The sequence below is a fragment of the Hesperophylax consimilis genome, chromosome 14 (genome assembly GCF_061612785.1).
Source record: "Hesperophylax consimilis isolate HC1 chromosome 14, BYU_Hcon_1.0, whole genome shotgun sequence".
Classification (NCBI taxonomy): Eukaryota; Metazoa; Arthropoda; class Insecta; order Trichoptera; family Limnephilidae; genus Hesperophylax; species Hesperophylax consimilis.
The window spans coordinates 11,718,947-11,742,147 of NC_142849.1; the positions used below are offsets into that span (position 1 = coordinate 11,718,947).

A 23,201-nucleotide genomic window follows, 5' to 3' on the forward strand; every position below is an offset into this window, starting at 1 on the left:
TAAAATAATATAATATTATTGGTAGTCATATAAATTTTATGTTATATCTTTCCTTGTGAAGATTTCTTTAAAGATCTCAGAATCTCAATGCAATGGCTGTTTTCTCTATTCACTTGCCTTATTTATGAGTTATAATGCACAAAAAACTGAAGCTTAATCCAGGGAATGTATTTATAAATAAGTTTTTCTGATTGTTTGCTAAGCAGAAACTTCACTAGTTGTGAGTTTGTTTTGATTCCAATTCTTTTAGCATTTATGTGAATGTTTAAAAATTACTTCTCAAATAGAGTTGTCGTCAATGTTATTTCTTTTTTTATTAAATATATATTATTTAAATGACACTAAAAAGATTTGTATAAACCATTGAGTTATATATAAATAGAGATGTTGCCCGAATCCTTTCTACTATCTATAGTGTATATCTCACAGTGAACGCCAAAGCTGGCTCTATCTATATACCTCAATAGTTTAAACCACTATTTTAATAGTGAATATCAACAAACATATGCTTCAAAACAAACGGTTCCTTCATCAGGATACAAAGTATACTGAAGAATTAGAACGACGCATAGTGACATTTTATTTATTTATATATATATTTATTTATAACTTGTTCAAAAATTGTAAATTGTAAATCAGTTTCTAACAGAAATACGTGAATATAAATTTGCACCATCATTCTGTAATTATTTATTTTTTTATAGTTATAGTGCATAGTAATTCTCTTCCATATTTAATAGTTTATATTCAAGTAATGTTAATGATATGTTGATCTGAATTTACGAACAAATATTATGCAATATAATGTTTATTTTCTTCTTAATTAGCAATACGCTTAATGATCGGGAGATTTCAATTATTACTTTGGTTTATCGAAGGAAGCAAACACTTTGTGGCTTGACATTATTACACAAATGAAAGAATATCTTTGTTTTAAACCACTTTATTAAATTTATATACGTCGACCGGTTTCGGTTAAACTCAACCTTCATCAGGACAGTACAAATATAAACTGTTTATAATCAGTTACGTATATAAATTTAATAAAGTGTTTTTGTTATTTGTTTTTGGGGTATTATGCCGTGTTGCGCTAACTCCTTCTTTAGCCAACGTTTCGGACAGCATTGCAGTGTCCATCATCAGGGCAGATGTGTTATCAAATAACACATCTGCCCTGATGATGGACACTGCAATGCTGTCTGAAACGTTGGCTAAAGAAGGAGTTAGCGCAACACGGCATAATACCCCAAAAACAAATAACAAAATACTTTTGGCCGTGAAAATCTTAAATCATATTTTATTTAATAAAGTGGTTTAAAACAAAGATATTCTTTCATTTGTGTATTACTTCGGTTATTCTTACTCTAGTTAGAGTATGTTTATTATATGAATATCTAGCTGGACTTACGTCCATTCTATAAGAAGTTCTAAGTTATTCGGTTGCGGGAGGGAACTCGTACTGTAGATCGGCTAGCATCGGCTGTACTCGTAACCATTTGGGTATGATCGTCATGTGGCACCTATGGAGACACCTTAAAACACATTCTAATGAGCGGTGTTAAAACTAAAAATATTTACCAACCCTACATCCTCCCTTTGCTAATTTAAAGCTACTTTCCGAGCTAAATTATATTTTATATTTAAATCTCATGCACAATTTTAAATTACAACAATAAGCATGATTTTAATTATTACACATATTTCATTTAACAAATATTTAAACAATAACAATGATTCAATGCCTATTATCTTAACTTTTCTTTGAGTTTTGAAGGTTATACGTATCAATGCAATATATCATTGAAGAAATAAAGACATTGTCATTTATTAACATTATCTTCTTCACTAATAACATTGCTGTAGAAATAAGATCCCTGAGGTGTTGTTTGGTAAAACCATATACAATCATCTGAGAAATGTGGAGATCCGCAAAGAGTGCAAGGCTGATGTAAGCATAATGAGTACAATTAAGAAAGGGACGCTTAGATGGTTTGGGCATGTAGAGCGAATGAGCGAAGAGAGGAGTGTAAGGATAATATATGAAGCAAATATGAATGGTAGCAGAAGTTGGGGACGCCCGAGTAAGACATGGCATGAACAAGTGAATCAGATACTTGAGTCGGCCCATGTCAAGAGTCAGAATAATAGAAGAGTATGTATAAATGTGAATGAGGCAAGGAGTGTGTGACAAGACCGAGTTGTTCGGCGGTCCGTCCTCTCTGCCCTCCCCTGTGGAAAACGACGTGATGATTAGTTAGTTACTTTATCTTCGATGGCTGGTTATCATGTATTGTTGTCGTTTCTGGAGGTACTTGCAGGATTTTGTGCGGAACGATTTGTCAGGATTGCTACTCATAATTATCATCTTTAGTTTTCAACAGATTGGTAATTTAATATTCCTAACCTGGTCATTACCTAACATAATCCAATTAATTATACCTTAAGTTTAAATTTAACCTAGATATATTATAAATTTTTAAAAGGCTTTCAAACATTTACTCATCAAACAAAATGTTATTAACCCAACGAATATAATATCTGACTACCTACCTATAGGTATTTGGAAGTAGAATTTGATTTTATAAAATCCTTCATTTTTTTTTAAGACGTCTAAAACCTAGATTAAGTCATTTTAGTACTAATTAAAACTGGATGAAACCAGCTTGTAAATGGACCAAAATAAATATATGAATAATATGCTTATTATTTTATGTAAATCCGAAAATAAGGAGATAGTTTAAATAATCTTGAATTTATTAAAAATGTCAATTTCCATGGATAATGCCTATTTCAGCATATCGCTTGCATATAGCCATGATGCATATGGTGAAAAACCTCGTGCCCGCGGGCACCATGGCGCCCGCAGAACGATTCGTATGTGCCCGCCACTATTCGACAGTGAAATAATTTTTTCATAAACATTAATTAAAAATGTGAAATATTTTTATTTATTTGTTAGAGTTTTAATTTTTTTAATGCCTATGTTTATTAAATACGTTCGTATGTTTGCGATATTGTATGTATGAGTGGTTCCTTTGCTGACAGTACTTGTCGCAACTTTTCTAGCGGCGAGCCAGACTGCACTCTTCACGCTAGCCTAGAACGGGGAGTTCTATTTGCACATCACTCCTTGTACACGCCGAAAACCCGAAGTGAACGAACGCCACGAATTGAGCCTATGAACGCCGAAGGCGCTAAAACACATGGCACATGACTCTGCCAGCTCTGTCTGTCAGTGAAAGCAATAAGCATGGCCCCGACAGCCAAACTGACAGTAGTCACGTGCTCGTACTGTCCCGAACGGTTCGGCAATCATCGGCTCACTTCGGGTTTTCTGTGTGTACAAGGAGTGATGTGCTAATAGCATTCCCCGCCTGGAACCGCGTTGTTGTCATTTTGATTGCGATTGCTGCCCCGAGTTTGTCGATTAAAAATAGGTGGTGCCCGCCGCCCTACCGATATTTTAGAATGTGCTCTAGAGCAGTGCTCCGCAACCTTTTCTCACCTACGACACACCAAATTTCTTCCTAGAATTCCGCGGCACACCAAAAGCTAAAATATATAGATATTATATTGATACACAAATTTTACAATAATTTCTTGTTTTTTATTTGAAAAGTATACATACATACATATAACTATAACATATTTATTTTTACGCAATCTTAATAATTATTATAAAATAATAATAAAATATTGAGCGATTAATTGTTAAATTAACCTGCGCTTGTTTCAATGAATACATAAGTTTTATATTCGGCTCGATTTTTGACAGCGCAACCAGAAGTTCTTGGAACCTTTTAAGCATGACCGCTTATCATTTTTAATTAATACAAGCGTTGAAAAACTGCTCACATAAATATATCTTTGAAAATGGAAGTAGTGTTAAGAATGCTTTAACGGAAATGTGAGGATATTCTTTTTGACGTAAATCCAGAAAACATCTAATTGATCTTCGGAGAAGTGAAGTTTTAATGTAATGTCATTATTTAAATCTGTAAATTCCACTCGAATTTGCAGAGGCAGTGCTTCCTTTGCTGAAAAATAGACAATATTATGAAAAATATTTTGTCATTGTATATTAAATACATAATGAAATATTGTAAAATGTCAAATACATTGAATTTGACCGCGGCACACCTGTGTCCGGCTCACGGCACATCAGTGTGCCACGGCACACCGGTTGCGGAGCACTGCTCTAGAGTACAAAAAGGTTGGGAACTCCTGGTGTAATGTGTCGCCTACTAAGATTTTGTTTGAAAAGTATTCCAAACAAGTCTGAGAATTGAATGATGTAACTCGCCGTATTCTTGAACTAGCATGGTTTCCTGATCCTACTTACGAATGTTTTGTCACACCCAATGACATTACAATACATCTAGACCCGTTATGGTCTCGCAAAATTTGGCAAGTAACAAACACTCTTTCCAGTAAATTCTTAATTCAAACATCTTCGTGCAATACAAAGATAGACATTCATTATGTTTATACGAAGGAAACAGATATAGGATCGGATGGTGTTTTCGCATTTAAGAGTGCGAATACTACATTCTACATCATGGGATTGATTTAGATGACGAGATATGTTTACTCGCTTACACTAAGACAAATACAGAACGCTGTATGAGACGAACTACTGCTAGTAGGTTGTCCTTATACTTATGAGTCGCTACGTTCACTATCTCGCTTTCTTTAATGGTGCTTAAAATCTCCGGGAAATAATTATAAAATATATAATAAAATGTATTTTATGTGTATTTACATAGTGGCTTTTACTAGTGTTTGCCATGTTATGGAAACACTTTTTCATCACACCCGAGAGCATTTTGGCACTCCTTTACCCTAGTTAGAGATAGCACACGATACCTTAGAGTTTAGTACTAAAACCACTAAATCGGAAGTAGGAATATTATCGTATCTTTCGCTTGCCACTTTTGAGATCTCCACAACATGTCTATAATTTGTAATGTCATTGGTCACACCTATAAAAATACATTCTTTGCACAAATTTACTTAAATTTCTGGTGTCAGTATCATTATATTTATTATTGCATAATTTTTTTTTTGTGAATTTTTAACTACACCCCTTAACTTTCTTATTGTTAATGTTATATGTCAAGTACCTAAATAATATAAATTACTGACAACTCTCATTAAATGCCTAAAACACAGTTAAACTTTTTTTACTATCCGTTGGCATCTGTTTTGGATAATTTATGATTTGAAAATTGAAAAATATTTAATTATGTTTATATATTTCTCAAACACAGTGAAAAATTGCAAAAAAAAAGTTTTTAATTTTATTTTTTATATGAATACCACACAAGGGTCCTAACCGTCGGGTATGTTGTGATGTTGAAGGTAGTGGGAGGGGAAGAAGATGCGGTAGAGGAAGGTGGGGAAGCACCTGGCTATTCTATTATATTTTAAGCAACAAGATGATAAAACAAAAATTTCTAAATTGAACATCATTTTGTGTGCACCACTTTCTAATTAGCATGCTAACTAGTTTCGCATACAACCGTGCCTTCATCAGAGCAGATTATTAAAAACTGTTTATATGTAGTTGTTAGACTACTCTGATGAAAGCGTGTCTGTATCCAAGTCCTAGTTAACGTTAAAATTAAAAATATTACAAAATAAATCTCACCGTACAATTTTGCAATCAAATTCGAATGCAATCTCCACTTTCATATTTCATTTTCTAACGATGAATCATCTTTACAAGTACATAATTTTATTAACTAACTAATCGTCACACCGTTTCACCACAGGAGTAGGCAGATAGGATGGACTGACAAAGAACTCGCTCTTGGCGCACTGTTCATTAACATTCATACATCATACATGATCTTCTGTTATTCTGAATCTTGACATGGCCCGATTAAAGTATTTGATTTACTTGAATGCGCCATGTGATTTTTTTTTTTTTTTTGAGACACAAACGGGACATTTAAGATAGTATAAAATGTCTTGTGGGTAGTATAAAATAAATTTACATACAGATATAAATATCCCTAGACTAATGTGTCAATCATCACATTTGCACATTCACAGAAGCAAACACAACAATATTAGTATTTTTACTTAAAATTACAAAGATTAAAAGACACAATAATTTTAAAAATATGTTTAAATTAGATGTATAATACAAAATATCAAACCATCAAAAATAGAAAAACAATATTTGTTTTTTTTTTGTAGGTACAGAGATCGTGGAGATATCTCTAGAAACGAGTTATATTGTCTATGAAAATTCCAAAGTAAAACAGTTGATTCTGTAGAACGGAGTGTGTTATTTTAAATCAAATTTTCAATGTTAAATTTGAATTCTAATGCAATTCCGTTTTAATGTTTATTTCTCTTAATAAAAATATTTTTTGACCGCAGCCGATAAGTATGCCGCTGATCGAGGGAATCGGAGACGAGGTGACCCAGTTTGCTCTGGGCGTGCTGTTTGTGGCGGTGATCATCGTGGCCTGGTGGTCCACCGGCTACAGGCAGGACCGCTACAGGACCGTGGTCATCATGGAGAGGAATGTGCGAAGGCTGTACCGGCTGGTGCCACGGAGGATGATCGGTATGATAAACCACCTTTACTTGACTAGATCTGAGTAGCCAGGTTCTTCCTCTCTCCAATCTCCCAAGCTCTAAATAGCTTAGTAATGACAAGCTCTCTGATAAAGCGGTCGGAGCTTTGTCTCTGAACCTAGAGATTGTAGCCTGAACAACGCATTTGAAAAAAATGCCTTAAGCGATATAAATTTCCAGGTGTTGGGTTTTGAATTCAACTGCGCTCATTGCAAAAATCGTATCTCCTAATTTTAATTTGGAAACATAAATTGCTTACTGTGTTTAAACCCAATGAATCCACCTATATTTCACCGTTTAATTAATGCATGAATTCTATATATTAGTTACCGAACTTATTGTCCTTGTACTTATTCTTTGGGGTAACATTGAATATTACTATTTCGAAATGTTGTCTCCCGAAAATTTCTGTACAAGACATTAAAATAAAATAACAATTACATGTAAACAGATGTTCAATTTTTAGAAAACAATTTAAAATTAAGTCTATTATGGTGACTAAACGTATTAGCTGATTACGGTTTCAAAATAAATTTATTTTATTTCATAAAAATCACCTACCTACTACTACCCAAATTTGGGTAGCTATCGCTCGAGTGGTTAATATAAAAAGTGAAAATAAAAAACACAAAAAAAATTAAAAAATTATTGCAGTTTTTTTTTGTAATTATATACAGAATGTAGTAAGTTCTTTACTCTATCTGTGTTTTAGTTTTTAAGAAAAACTACTCAGCCTTAATAGCGTCAAGCGGAAAAAAAGCATTTTGTAAACAAGACTTTGATATATAACTTTTAAAATAATTTAAATAATAATAGGTAGTTAATTTTGTTGTAGGTCGAATGACTCCACAAATAATAGCTACAGTGAGATGGGGAAGAAGAAATGCTCCTCCAAATGAACCAGGTGATTAAAAAATTATCTTTATTATAAACTAGCTGAATCCCGCCGTGCGTTGCTGTGGCTCAGTTTGTCTGTGCAGATAGACAAACAATAGCACTTGGTGCTTTTTCATCCAACAGATGGCGTTGTTTTTCAAAAACAACATGTTTGTCCAAGACATGGAGCTGTTTTTCGAAAAAAACATGTTTTTATCTGTCACAGGTAACATCTATATAATATAGATACAGTCGAACTTGGTTATAACGATCACGGCAATAGCGAGTTCACGGCTATAATGAACAATTACAAAATGTACCGATTCATATTTTTATGTTACTACCTGTGTAAGGACTATGTGAACCATGCTATCCAATGGGCATAATGTAAAATTGTCATAAAATCTGCGAAAGACATTCCCTTTTTACGTCTCCTTTTGTATTACAACTCATCGTCAATTTTGTTAACCAATAAATATGTTTCTGAAGGTACCTTGTTACCATAGATGTGCAAAATGGGTACCCAAAACCATTTGAAATGCAAAATGGAAATGGGTCAAAACTTTTCCATTTGAAAATGCAAAATGCAAAATGGTTTTTAGAAAAGCATTTCAAATGCAAAATGCAAAATACCTATTTTCAAAATGCATTGAAAATGCAAAATGGTTTCTCAGGTCAAACAATCAAAATAATTAAATAATTTTTAAACAATTTTGTCATTTAATAATGGACATCAATGTAGAACAAACATGATGATGGTAAATCCAAAAACACCACGACTACGGATTATGAAACCACAAAAAATTTGCGCGGGACTAATGTTGCCACCGTAAAAACATAGAAACTGCTATCTAACATTTAATATTACAGCGTCATGGCCCCATGTTCAATATTTGAATCAGTATTTTTTGTAACAATTATTTTATAAGCAATAATTATTAGCCTGAAACACTCATCCACATTGAAAAATCTCCTGATAAAAGATACATGACGCCAACGGGACTTGAACCCGTGTCCTTTCGATTTCCGGTCGACAGCTCTGACCACTGAGCTATGGCGGCTTATCTCTTATCCGCAAAATAATTCAATATATACTAGTGTTTCATTCAACAATTACTGCTTGTTACATTTTTTCACCTGAAACAACCAACTTTATTTTGGTTTGGCTTTATTATAGTTGGCGTCATGTATCTTTTATCAGGAGATTTTTCAATGTGGATGAGTGTTTCAGGTTAATAATTATTGCTTATAAAATAATTGTTACCCTTTGTGCTATGCATAAAAAATCTTGTCACATTAGTTTACCAAAAAAATAATAATTAGTATTTTTTGTAATGGTATCACTCAATTGCCAGGGCTTCTACCAGGGAGCAACTTGACAAATGTAAATTATCTCTCATAGCGAGGTTGAGGACCGACTGATATTTGGGGCTTATGAAAAAAAGATGAGTGGAGATAGTAGGAAGAATGTTGCAAAAAAGCATTTAAAATGGAAAATGCATTGAGAAAAGCATTTAAAATGCAAAATGGTTTTTAGAAAAGCATTTAAAATGCTTTGCATTTTGCATTTCCATTTGCAATGGATTTATTTGAAATAAAGCACATCTCTGCTTGTTACGAGTACCTACATCCCTGCACGGGGTAAAATTAGTGATTCACAACTTTTTCAGCAGAGGGGTTTGCTTTGCTTTGCCCATTTTTTCGTTGAGGGGGAGTGGGTTGAGAGCAAAATTAAGGTTTAACCAGCCAGGGTTTTCAAGAATTACCCCAAACATTTATCTTTATTGTCTCTGTAGCCAAGTGGGCCGTATGAAATTGACATGCGTGCCGCTAGAATGGGGCCGCGGGTTGTGCATACCTGGTTTGTTAATTTGTACATCCGAAAACCAAAACAATCCCGCAAGCTAGTTATTTATGACAAGTGCGATTTTACAAGCGGTAGGTACAGTACGCACAAGGTAGTCATAATAAGATAGACAATTAGTGATATTTTTCTTTCAAGCCTTGAACGTCCCTAATATTTTTAAACAGAGACATAATACACCGTTGCTGTTTCAGAGTGCCAAAATTTTACCTGTTAAGGATATTCTATGGCAAAAAATCATAATTCAGTATATATTTACCCCGCAGCATAAAGAAAAATTAGAACATAAATACAGTACTAGATTCACGCGCAATGACGGGTAATGAATTTTTTAATGGAATTTTTCCAATGAACTACAAAAACACAATAATCTCACCTATTTACAAATCTGGAGATCCACATCAAGCAACGAATTATCGCCCAATATGTCTAATTTCTAATATAGGAAAGATCTTTGAAAAAATAGTAAAAAAACAATTGGTAAATTTTCTAGATAATAATAAAATATTACACAAAAACCAGTTTGGCTTTATAAAATCACTCAGCACACAAGATGCTATTGCTAACGTAACTTCATACATTCACGAATCATTAGATAAAGGTAAAAAATGTGCGGGAATATTTATTGACCTTAGAAAGGCATTCGATAGCATATCCCATGAGATGCTATTAAAAAAATTGAATAATATCGGCATAAAAGGCAACGCGATTAAATGGATCACCAACTACTTAAAAAACCGTCCTCAAGTGGTAAAAATCAATCGTGTTAATAGTGATCAAGAGATTACAAGCTTTGGAATTCCCCAAGGTACAGTGCTTGGACCAATTCTATTTACTATATATGTAAACGATATTTTTTTTCAACCTTTACATGGTCAAATTACGTCATACGCCGATGATACAGTATTAATAATAAGTGATAAGACTTGGGAAAAAGTAGAATTAAAGGCCACAGAAGACATCAACACGCTCATGAATTTTTTCAACACTAATTTACTGTCACTTAATAATGAAAAGACATTTGTAATTCCATTTGCAATCCATACAAATGATACCCCTAAAAATTTTAACATTGTCATACATAATAATACTAAAATTCACAGCCAAAACTATTGCAAATCAAACTGTACAGTACTAAAAACAACAAATAAAATTAAATATCTAGGAGTTGATAGTTGATAAAAATCTGAAATGGAAGGAACAAATATGTCAAGTAGTAAACAAAATTAGAAAATTAATATATATATTTTTAAGAATAAGAAACTTTCTGTCGATAAAAAATCTATATTTAATTTACTATGCCTTAGTTCAATCCACTTCACAATACGCTATTATTAGTTGGGGATCCGCGTATAAATGTAACCTTCTTCTAATTGAAATTATACAAAGAACAATTATTAAAATTATACTAAAAAAATCCTTTGACTACCCAACAGAACGCCTGTTTGAAGAATTTCAAGTACCTACATTTAAAGACCTATATATTAAAAACTCATTAATCCAAATTATAAAAGAAAAAGATAAATATCAATTTTTAAATGAAAACAGAACGCGACTTAGACATGTTTTTCTATGCCCAAAACTAAATACGTCTTTTGCACAACATCATTATACTTACCAGGGAAGAACTTTTTTCAATCGTCTACCAGAAGAAATCAGAAGCATTAATGATAAAACCCGAATACTGCTCTCTGTCAAAAAACACTTTAAAAATATTCTGAAAAAAAAAAAACTACTGTCACTTAATTAATCTCACAAATATCCTTAGTTTTCCATAACTTCCTTTATTTTTTTTTTAATTTATTATATTAATATATTATCCTTCACTACTATCAAAAAAAATACTACAGCAAACATACATTTATATACAATGAATTATTTAAGTACTAACTAACAACAACATTTATGTACACTCCCCTTCCATACACAAGCAAATGCTTTCAATGGAAGAGTAGTAAAAAGACCCAAGATGTAAAATGAATTATGTACCATGTAAACATATTATTAAAAATAAAATATAATTACAAAAAAAAAAAAAAATAGTTCCGAAATTCAATAATAAATACGGACAGAGAACCTTTGAATACAACATACCGAAATATTTAATTTATTACTTGACACTATAAAGCAATGTAAATCTATGAATAAGGTTAAATATATGGTGAAAAATTGGCTATCGGAAAAAAAATATTTACTTTAATATGTATGAAAAATTGTATGAAAAAATTGTTGATTCTGTAGATATAAAATGTAATTATAACTTATAAAAATGTATATGTAACTAAACTTTAAGCACCAGTTGACAAGCCAATTCAATTGGCTTAGCAGGACTTGTTTGTTGATATGTATTAACTATTTATTCAATAAAAAAAAATAAAATAAAAAAATAAAAAAAACTAGGTCATGATAAATGCGTTGATTGTTTTGAAGAGGAAATTGAGAAGCATGAAAGCGAAATCTTTAAAACAATCATTGATAAATTTGAGTAATGAAGGAGTATTTATCTAGTTCAAGGCTGCCCAACCCCAGGCCCGCGAACGAATTATAAGTGGCCCGCGTGAACCATTTTCAAAAAACCCACCAATTTGAAAAAGTGTCGCGGGCCCGCGGTAAAACAAACAATGCAGCTTGCGCGCAGTCGCCAGTGTTGCCAACGAAGGCGATTTATCGCTATTTAGGCTACTCAGAACGAGAATCAGCGACGAAAAAAATCTAACCTCTTGAACTTACCTTTTAAACAAAAATACACCGGTTTTTGATATAATATTTTTTGCGTCCGAAATGGAATCTTGTAGCCACCTCCCCCCCCATGGAATTCGAAAAATTGTTGTGGGGAATCACATATGATGTTTTTGGATGTGCGGAATTTTTCTCAGCGAAGTTCCGTAACAACCCCCCCCCCCATGGATTTCAAATATTTTTGTGGGGAGCACTCATTTTGAATTTCTTTTGTGGGGAATTATGTTTTATAGAAATTCTCTAACAACCCCCCCCCCTCCATGGAAATAGGAACCGTCAGTATTCAGTGGCCCGCCAGTGATTTTTAAATCGTCAATTTCGCCCAACTGTTAAAAAGGTTGGGCAGCCTTGATCTAGTTCATATTTTAAATATATTGATAGTAGAGGCAGATCGGTAGGTACATAAGACTTTTAACAAACCTATTTTGGAAAAAACAAATAACGGCCAAAAGGACCAAATTTAGTCTGTTCCCTCATGCTCGTTATAACAGAGTTTGACTGTATTTAATTAAAAAAAAATATTCGAATGCAACATTGTGTCAAACTTTCAAAGCAATCGGTGAAGAACTTTGGGAGATTTAAGATTTGAACAAACGAACATTTACATTTTTATTTATATAGACTAGCTTTTAAACGCGACTTCGCTTGCATGGTGTTAGCGAAAAATTACTGTACAAAGAATTTCCTTAGGGGAATGAAATGTTTTTGCAGGATGAAAAGTAGCCTGTGTCAGTTCGCAGTCCTCCAACTATACCTATGCAAAAAATCACATTGTTCGATCGCTCCGTTGCGACGTAAAAAAAGGACAAACAAACAAACACACTTTCGCATTTACAATTTTAGTTAGGATATTAGAAATTACTGACTAGTTAAAATTGCTTTGTTATTTCAATTAACATTTATTTAGCTTTTATATCTTCATCTGTTTGCTAAATTATACCTTTAACACTACTTTTATTTACATGGCATACTTCCGCTGTTAAACACAGATTATACATAATGTTATATATTACGTGCCTCTGAGAGTCTAACTCCTTATAAACCAGTGACATTACAAACATATAGATATGTTATTGTCTCACAAAATGTAGCAACTCACCAGCCATTTATGTTTAAGTATATCCTCAATTCAAACGTTAATTCATGTGTGACAAAGCTAGTAGATACACTTACGTGTTGCTACGTTCTCTATCTCACTTTCTCTAATGTCACTAAAAATCTGCAGTAAACAATTAAACTAATTGTATATACAATATAACAATTAACTAATAGTATTTACAATAATAAGTAATTTGCATGTATCTTTAAATAGTATAAAATAAAGTCGCTATCTGCGTCTGTCTGTTTGTGCGCTTAGTTCTTCTAAACTACACAACAGATTTTGACATGGTTTTAACTATCATTTACAGAATTTCTTTCGGAAGGTTTACATATATTTATTTATTTATTTATTTACGCCCTAATGGGCTTTTACAAAAGTAGTTAACAAGTAATACAGTTGTGTTACATAGTTTACAATAAATTACGATTTTTGATTAAATTAAGGTAAATTCAAATTGATAGTGTGGATTACGGAAAGCTAAATATGTATTAAGGAACATATACATATAAAAACAAAAGTGTATTCACTACGGAGTTGTGAATTCATACATCTCAGTAAAATGATTAAAAAGATTTCGTTTTATAACTAACACGGAATCTTTAAGCATGTCTACAATATTCCCAAATTTATTGCCAAAATGATGTAGTCTATTTATAGGTGTATGAGCTTCATAGTTGGTTTTAAAATTGTCACAGAAAAATGTAGCACTTTGCCTCGTATTTCTAGTCGGTACGTAAAATTTTATTTTGGCGAGAATTTCAGGATTGTCAATGGAATTATTATCAATGATACATGCATACTATATTTATAGAAAGTGGAGAAAATCGATGTTTTATAATCAAGTTAAAAATATATTTTCGGGCACTACATTGCTAATGCTGACTAAACCTCATGAGATACATCAAAATGAAGTACTACGGAATTGTATATCTTAAAAAGGTCTACATAAAAGTCCAAGATGATATATGTCTATCTCATAAGGATAACCCCCAGCAACGCTGGGTACACTTCAGTTGGTTTACGAATAAAATATCATTCAATCACTGAAGACAATATTAATGACTATCAAATGAAAAATGTGAAACTGAAAAGACGGAAAAAGATTCAGTGGCATCTAGGAATTGTTCTTCTTAATAATGTATCCTTAATTTCTTTTTAGCTGTTACCGTATCGGCTGCTCCTACAACGCAAGATACAGCAGAGACACCTATTCCAGGTAAAATACATGTTCACTAATCTGATGGAACCTACCGTGATTTTGTTTCCCCGTTATGTATCTTAATCAAAATGTTTAAATATTCAATTTTATTAGGTGTGTCTTATTGAAGCTTATAAACCTCATTTTAATATCTGTGGTTATCGTGGTGTATAAATGAAAGATCTCTCCAACTCAGGTATAGTGTTTATTGATAAGTTGAAAGCTGATTTACAATCACAATATTTCACGTTTGTTTATGCACAAATACTATGGAATGTTCGCGAAACTAGGTCGTAGTACTCGTAGGTAGCAGCTGTTGACGATAGTAAATACTGAATACTAATAATATGCTCGCTGCGTCGGGCTTATTTATATTGTTCGGTTGGTGGCAACAGCAGGTAGTTAAATGGCAACTAAATCGAGGCCACTCGCTCGGTCTGGCCCTTTCCTGAAGTTTCGGCGGCGTGGCAATTATGCCTAGGAGGTAGACTCGAACCTTCTGGCGAGTTCTCGTAATGTGAAAGACCGACTTGCGATATTATTGTCGTCGTTAGACAAGTAGGTGCTTGTAGTACGTAGGTTGCTCTGTTTTGATTTCGACTGCGAGTACGTACCTAAGTAGCAAGTACGTACCTAAGTAGCGTCGAGCTGCTTATTATTAATGAATTAATCTGGATTCTTCTGCTACATATCTTTTAGTCATTGACTAAGATAATAAAAACTCTCAACGGAAATATGAAACAGACAGATACAGAAAACGCAACTGAGATGATATTATGATATTATGATTGATATTGAGATGATATTATGATTTTATCTAGGTAATCTTTTATTTTTTAATTACGTTTCTTTTCCTGTATTTTGTATTTTTATTTATTTTCTTTGTATTTTTATTCATTATTGATATATGTAATGGTAGATACTGCTACCCGGCTCAGAACAGATATTGTCTAGTGAGTCGGGTAGCGCACATAATTTGTAAACAAATATTAAAAATAAAAAAAAATAGTGGAGATTTTCAAAGGAGACCCAAGTGCTATTTCTTACTTTTGCGAAATCTCATTTTATCTCTGCAATGCCATTCCTCAGTTTTTCGACTTCCCTAAATTTACAACATGTTTAGTTGATTCCTATTCACTCCCACACAAAACGGTTTCCAAAGTTTTCACCATTAATTGCCCAAGAAGATAACTTAACAGAACTACATATTAACATTTAATATGTGTTATATTCTTTTCTCTGAAAAAAATTATTTATTACATTCTGCATTTACAACAAAGTGTCTTTTTTTTTTTTCCTTTTCTTATCAATTCTAGGTGATGTCCACCAAACAGATATACCACCGCCAGACATTCTAGCAGAATCACCTGCACCAGGATCTGATGCCGTTGTGAACAATGAGAGTTTCGCGGCAGCTGGAGAGTCCGCCACTGTCTCCTCGCCCCAGGACGTAGAGATGGACAGCATAGTCAATGCCATGGACTCGGAAACCTGCGTCCTGAGGAATCGGAGATTGGCATTCTTCAAGACCCATGCTGAGGGGAGTCCAGGTAGGGATTTTAGAATCTTTCGTTTTGATCTTAACTGTGAAGCAGAAATGTGATTGTTTGTTACTTGAATTCATAGCAAATTCGAGTCCATTGAACCAGAATTACGCAGGACGAACAGACAACCAAAATAATTGCATTGCCCGGGCTTTACATAGAGTTTTTTCGAAATCTGATGTAAGCAGTACATAATTATTTTCCTCTTAATTTGAGTGTCAGGTGTGCAAACGGTTCCATGATAATTCAACACACTTTTAAAAAGTGATATAAAGTCATTAGAAACAATGAAAAAAATTTTTTTTTAACCTAACCTATTTAACCCAGTTAAAAAAGTTTTTGTTTCATCATTTTCCATGACTTTATATAACTTTTTAAAGATGTGATGATTTATCCGGTCACCGTGCAAACTTTCATCAAGAAATATAAGTATAGACCTTCCTCCTGCTTTGAAGATCAAATATGCAAAATTTTATCAATCTCATAATAAAACGTAATGATTTGTATAAAAACAAAGCCAAAAATGTATATATAATTTATATTTATTTTATAAATATAAATTTAACACTTTCCAGGCCGCGACTTTAGAAGTATATACAGGGTGTCCGGAAACTCGTAGTACAAGCGGGAAACTGGTGAATCTACATCACATTTGGAGTCGATTTTGTAGTATATTTTTTTTTTATTTGAGCTTTCGTTATCGAGTAAATCGAGTTTGAAGTTGATTTTTTTTTTTTTTTTTTTTAATCAAATTCTTATAAATTATTACTGAAGATCAAAGTACCCAACTAATTAAAACTATTTGAAAGTAAAACAAATGAAGAAACTCGGATTTGAAGCATTATTTTGAAATCACCCTTCATTTAATCCGGTGTAATCATAAAATATTTCTGCTCTGCAGGGTTAAAACATCTGTTGTTCAACCCTAAACACCAGAAAAAACTTTAACCCTAAAATAGCCGAAAAATATTTTTTTTTGGTTTTTTTTTTTTTTTTGTGAAAATGCTCAAAAAAAAAACTTTATGTTTTTTTGGGTTCCCCATGTGGTGTAGATTCTCCAGTTTCCCGCTTGTACTACGAGTTTCCGGACACCGTGTATAGTAATCACCTCAAGAATAGGAAATGTAATTAAGATAGGAAAAATATGCAAACCAAACACAAACAAAGTTCGGACACAGCTGATTAGCCAAAAATATCTACACAAACGGAATTCGTACTCAACAGGATGAGGATAGAAAGTGAGTAAAGTGCCGGCCAACTGGAAGAAAAATACTAAACAGGATCCCGGCACGGCCTGGAAAGTGTTAAGATACAATAAGATACAAAGATTTTTTTTATGTAATATTTATATACATCGTATTACTACTAATATATTATTATCTATATAAAATATTAGGTAATTATTGTAGGGTCTTTTAGTAAAAAAGGCGGGAAAATGTAACAAACAAAGTTTTAACCACAGGTTTTTCAGGCTAACTTGTTCGCTTCTGGGAACAAATCATATGATCTAAACGATGTTAGAAAGAGAAATTAATCACAGAATAATTAAAATGTGTACCTTTATGAAACCAAAGGTTCCAAAAGCAATAAGAAAAAAAATTACTTCGTCAATTTTTTACTAATTATTTTTATGTGAAACTACAAAAAAGTCTAGTAAAATGTGTGGGTTTTTAAAAAAAAAAAAATTCTTTATCAGTAAATCAAAAAACGTAAGGTGAGCCTTTTGTAATTTTTTTTATGTTCGCATTTAAAATTTTAATATATCAAAAATTATATTATTATTTATAACAATAAAATTGGAAGCGTATTTTCTCACCTTTCAAACAGTTTTTAGTTTTCAGATACCTTCATAAATATTCCATTTATTTGGATTTTATTGCAAAGCGGTAAAATTCCGACCTGTCAAAATATGGTTGAGGCCTGAAGTGTTAATAATAGTTTTCAGAGCTGAATTAACTTATATTCTTAGCAGAGCAATCCTGAAAAAAATATATGACAAATGAAAGGTAGAAGAATATGAAAGAGAAAAGAATGCGGTATATTTAATATTATTATTGAAAATATATAGATATTATGTTGATTATTGGCTATTGGACTTTGCCGACAAGTGGAGTTTTCATTGATTACATCAAATAATAGCTTTTGTTGCATAGAAACCACGTAATAGTAATTTATTTATATATTTCAAAAGGTTTTCTTGCATGATCTTATCAATGTTGATCTGTTTTACTAGATTCAACGGCTACCAGCGCTGACACGGTCACAGACGAGAAGAAACCAACATCCAATGACACAATTGGAAGCAGCGATGACAAGAAAGATGAGAAGGACGGACTAGACCCAAATGAAGCCAGTGAACCAAACAGTGACAATATTAGAATACGTCTCAAGTACTTGAACGATGACCAGAAGATGGTTGAAGGAAGCTTGCACGAGGCTTTGGGAGAATTCAAAAGGTAAATAGCATACAGTGAAATCTTGATCAGTAGTTCCTCGAATAATCGTTTCTCCGCATTTGTCGTTTACTTCTTCCGGTACCGAAATAATTTTATGCAAAAATAAATCCTATCGATCATTCCTCTATGCATCGTTTCATCGCAGTAATTGTTGAAAGCGCACAGTTTTTGTACCATTTTATTCAATCGATCGCAGCCAGCTTCTGAAATTATTAGCTGTCGTTAGATATTTAATCACAGTGGTTATATTTTTAATTTCTGGTACCTGAGCATTTCAACCTTTAAAATGCATCACCCTTTGAAAAAAGTGCATACTCTTCAAGAAAGATGTGTAGCCAAGCGTTTTTTTTTATTCAAACACATTAATTTACTTGTGAAATATATGGTTATGTACACATCTTTTTTGAAATATGTACTGCGGTAAAACTTCTCAAGCGCCATAAGTACCAATTGGATACAGAAAACTTTAATCCATTGAGCGCCAGCGTATCCATATGTCAATCTGACATTAATACATTTTGTTCGTGGGATTTTATCCCTCGACACACAGCGGATGTGTTAGTTCCAAAGGTTAAAAAACATTTAGGTATAAATGTACGTGTAGCTTTTTTGCTATACTTCCGCATCCATAGTTTTCCTTTATTCATAGTTTATTTCAATAGCCCTTTGCAGCCTGCAAAAAAAATCCTAATTGTGATGGGCCACCCCAGTAAAGCTCTTAGTTATGATCCCATAGGGTTGGACGATTTACTGGTTAATACATGTGCGTGCGAAGGTACCCTTCATAAGCAGCTCCCACACATTCGATCGACACCAGTTCCGTTACAAAAAAGACATTTATTTTCAATCCAGTTTTTTGCAAAGACAAACTCACACTCGTATGAAGCCAGTTGTAAAGAGATCAGAGGCGGCTCGTGACAGAATTTGCCAGCAGTGCATTTCACAAATAATGGTAACATGTAAAATAGTAAAATAAAGTGATTTAAAGGGAACTACATACCCAGTACAAATAATTCATTTGTAGAGAAAATCCATTCGTCGCTCTTTCATTTGAGAAAATTCTTCAATTACAAGATTATTAAAGTCTGGTATAGACAAGATCAAACTTTTTTCGATGCTCATCATTGATAAAGCATTGAGACGATCTTGGGACAAAGTATTCCTCAGAAATGTTTTTACACGTTTCAACGTAGAAAAACACTTTTCGCACTCGACAGTTGTCATCGGAATAGTACAAATTATTTTTAACAGTTTCACTATTTCACTAAAACACTCCACCAAGTTACACTTGTGTAAAATAATTGTTTAATTGATATTGCTCCGTCAGCATTCGCAAAATCATCTCTAGTTTGTTGGGATTAAATGAACTTCGGTTACTTTTGATAAAATCAATGTTAACCGCAATGTTTTCATTAGCACTCATATTTAAAAAGCTTTTTGCAGAGCAAAACTCGCAAAAACCGTTAAAACGTCGCGTCAATCGCCAATACTGAATGCTGAATACTGTCAAGTTTGCAGATATGTAGATCGCGCCGGTAACGCTAGAATATTATAACATTGTTAATTAGTTCAAAATCTGTCAATCCTAACTAATGCATTCCAAACGTTTTACGCATGTTTAAGGTATTTGATAAAGATCAGGATGTTTCGGCGCATGCGCCGATAATGCACCGGCCACCTTCTATCTCCACTGCTCTAACACATCAACAGCCGTTATGGGTCTCTACCTGTCTCGCTCATTTCACGGTTCCGGCCTCTAGAGATAGTGCCTATAGAAGGTACATGGCATGCCTCGGCAAAGCGAAATATGCACGGGTTGATACCCATATTACATTGTTTTTCGCATGCGCGGGAGTCTAGTACAAACTTTGATTGGTAAGAATATTATAATGATCTGGCGGGAATTCTTTGTGAGTAGATATACGATTTTACATTTCTGACGTATATCGATGTTTGGCAGTGCAGTGCACAAATGCACTAAGGCAGGGACCGCCTCTGAAAGAGATAGCACTCTTCGAAAACGATAGCTAGAGGATTCACTCTTATATGATGCAGGAAACTCTGGAGGACTGAATGCGGTAGTCGCTAATAAAAAGATATCCAAAGAAGCAAGGCTAACAGTCCACAATAGAGTGCTGATACCGACCCTGAAATATGGCATTGAGTCATGAAATTGGCAAAGGAAGTATGAAAGTAGGCTGAATGCTGTAGAATTGAGATCCCTGAGTGTAATGTGTAATGAAAGAGCATGTGTGCAAGCAAGATGGAATGCTTGCACAGTTGATAAAATCGTATGAATGTGAGTTTTGTCCTCTTTCCTACATTGTCATCTTCCCAATAAACACCTGAATACAAAGTACCCACATCGCCTCATTGCATATACCAACACCGCTCCTACATACTAGTACATTACAGTTGGCGCAGCCGGTAGGATGGTTTGTAAAACTTTAGGTTTTCTTTTGTCAGACGTCATTTCCGGGGAGAACTAAGCGCCCGCAAGTTGGTCCGCCTTATATTCAATGGGCAGGTCTTGCAGAGAGAGGGAGCCACCCTGGCTTCCTGTGGACTGTTCGACAACTGTGTGGTGCACTGCCTGGTTCACCAGCCAAGAACTCCCAATCAGTACTCTCAGGTAAGAATTTTGAAACTTCCTATCATTGTTATACTCATAATGCCAATCCATATGTGCTGATATTCATAATGCACCTATGGAATTCATTTTGAACTTACTCTTGGGCAGTGTCATCCAGAAAGGTGGATTTTTTAGCTTGGAAATTGAATGGCGTGCTATTTAAAGTGTAGTACAATTATATTACAAGTTTGTCTTATTTTTTTATGGGAGTTCACGCACCCCTCAAGCCTCTGGCATAAACATAAAGCGGGTGACAGATTACGCTATAAGTTCAAAGCGTTTCATATAACTCCATATTGCTCGCCACACAATCTGCTAGCCAGGCTATATTTGAAAACTATGCAACCCCCTCTCCTACCTACAGGGGGAGAAGAACATTTTATGAAGCGCCCTAATTATGCGGCAATTACACTGACCTAATTACAGATCCCATGCAAAGAAATAACATTCCGTGGCAGTTCCGCAATTGATCTGACCCCCTCTCCTGAAAAAGATTATAGTGTAGTGTGTCATCCCAACATATAATACGTATATGCCACTCCCAAATTATGCACAAATAATATAGCTTAATGTGGCTTAAATGAGTTTAAAAAATGGCTCACATCGTTTTTTTGATCCAAACACTGAACTTAAATTACTGATAAATAAACACACATTTTATTAGCCAAATATGAACATTATTGCCACCGCACTTTTTTGTCGTTTCATATAAAGTTTTTAAGTTAAATAATTTATATAAAATTACAAACTTTCTTAAATATTTCTCAAATTGCAGTCGGAACCTTTGGTTTCATAGAAGTGCACATTTTAATTGTTCTATGGTTCCCTTCTAGATTTGAATATAAAGCGTAGTGTTTTCTCTTTCTAAAACCGTTTAGATCATATTCCTCACTATGAGAGTAAGGGAGACACAACAATTTCTGTGAGGCCATATGAGCTGTTCCCAAAAGTGACCAAACTGACTATGTAATAGAGAGTAATGCTTGTTTATTCGAGGGGTTAGATAAAACAGCCGCTGCTTCATACTCAATTGTATTTTGAGTTCATCGTTCGTTTTAATTCTGTAAATTCCGTTTGTGTTTTGCGTTCAAAGAATGCTATGTAATAATACAGCTTCTTATTTTGGGTTAGGCACCATATCTCACGACCGCCTGATTCCTGTTTCGATGAGCAAACTTATAATTTTTCTCAGCCATCAAATAAATCTTATTTTATATGTTTCCAGGTACAGCAGCAGCTCAACCCGACGGCTGCTCCCGACGGCATACACGGCATCCACAGCAACAGTTCTGGCATGAACGCCCAGTTGGGAGATCACATGCAGCCCACCGACGGACAACACGATGACAGAGATTGGGATCTGAGTCACATCCTACTCACGATTCTCGCCTCGATATTGTCTATTGCGTGGTACTGCCAGTATGTATAAGTTTTTTATATCAATTTTCCATCATGCTACCTGTATGGAAGTCATTTTTAGAAAGTACGAAGATGGCCATAGGCACATTGTGCTATCTCCCATCGTTTACCTTATTACTTTGACAGTAGCGCCCCATTAACATTTATGTACCTGGATGTGAAAATCACTTATCGCCCAAAGGGGGTATCTAGGGTCCCCCAAATATCGGGCAGCGATTGTGTCTCTTAATACTTTTTTTTGCTTTTTCCAATAACACACAGATACTAGTTACAAATATTTTTTATACCCTCTGTTTTAACTGATCTTTGCCCACCAGTCAAAGGCAACATGGTAAAAGAGACGGTACAAATTCGAGCATAACTCATTTACGTAATATTGTAGTTCTTTCCAGTTAAAAGCACTTTTTACGTCCGCACCAGCTTGTTTGCGATGAGGATTATTTTTATAGTAATGTGATTCGGGGTGGGAAGGGAGAGTAAGATCGTCAGAATTAGATAGATAAAATTTAAAATATAAATTATCTTTAAAATAGTAACTGGATAATTCTTTTTTAAAATTCAGATTGATTGCTGTGATTAGCATTATATAGTATAATTTATATTCTCAGTTCAATGTTTATTATCGGAGTCTTCAAATAAGTTGCTCGGTTCGTCACTGAGTTATTCTGTCGCAGCAATGAGATCCAACTGAGCTCTGCTCCTGAGATCAGCTAGGCTCCAGTGGCGGTCGGTGACTTTTTGTAGAAGGGATGCTGGACATCAAATGTTTATACTCGTACT

General features: G+C 33.9%; 1 protein-coding gene across 3 annotated transcripts in view; it reads left to right on the top strand.

Moving 5' to 3' along the window:
* Positions 1–23,201, top strand: part of LOC149417883 (uncharacterized) — a 29,001-nt gene that overhangs the window by 773 nt on the left and 5,027 nt on the right. For all 3 annotated transcript variants that reach the window (XM_089639502.1, XM_089639503.1, XM_089639504.1), the window contains exons 2-8: positions 6,391–6,580; positions 7,427–7,495; positions 14,332–14,388; positions 15,687–15,920; positions 18,148–18,370; positions 20,837–21,002; positions 22,228–22,421. In XM_089639502.1, coding sequence (XP_089495628.1) covers positions 6,400–6,580; positions 7,427–7,495; positions 14,332–14,388; positions 15,687–15,920; positions 18,148–18,370; positions 20,837–21,002; positions 22,228–22,421 — 1,124 coding nt within the window. In that variant the 5' untranslated portion in view covers positions 6,391–6,399. The remainder of the gene's footprint in view (positions 1–6,390; positions 6,581–7,426; positions 7,496–14,331; positions 14,389–15,686; positions 15,921–18,147; positions 18,371–20,836; positions 21,003–22,227; positions 22,422–23,201) is intronic.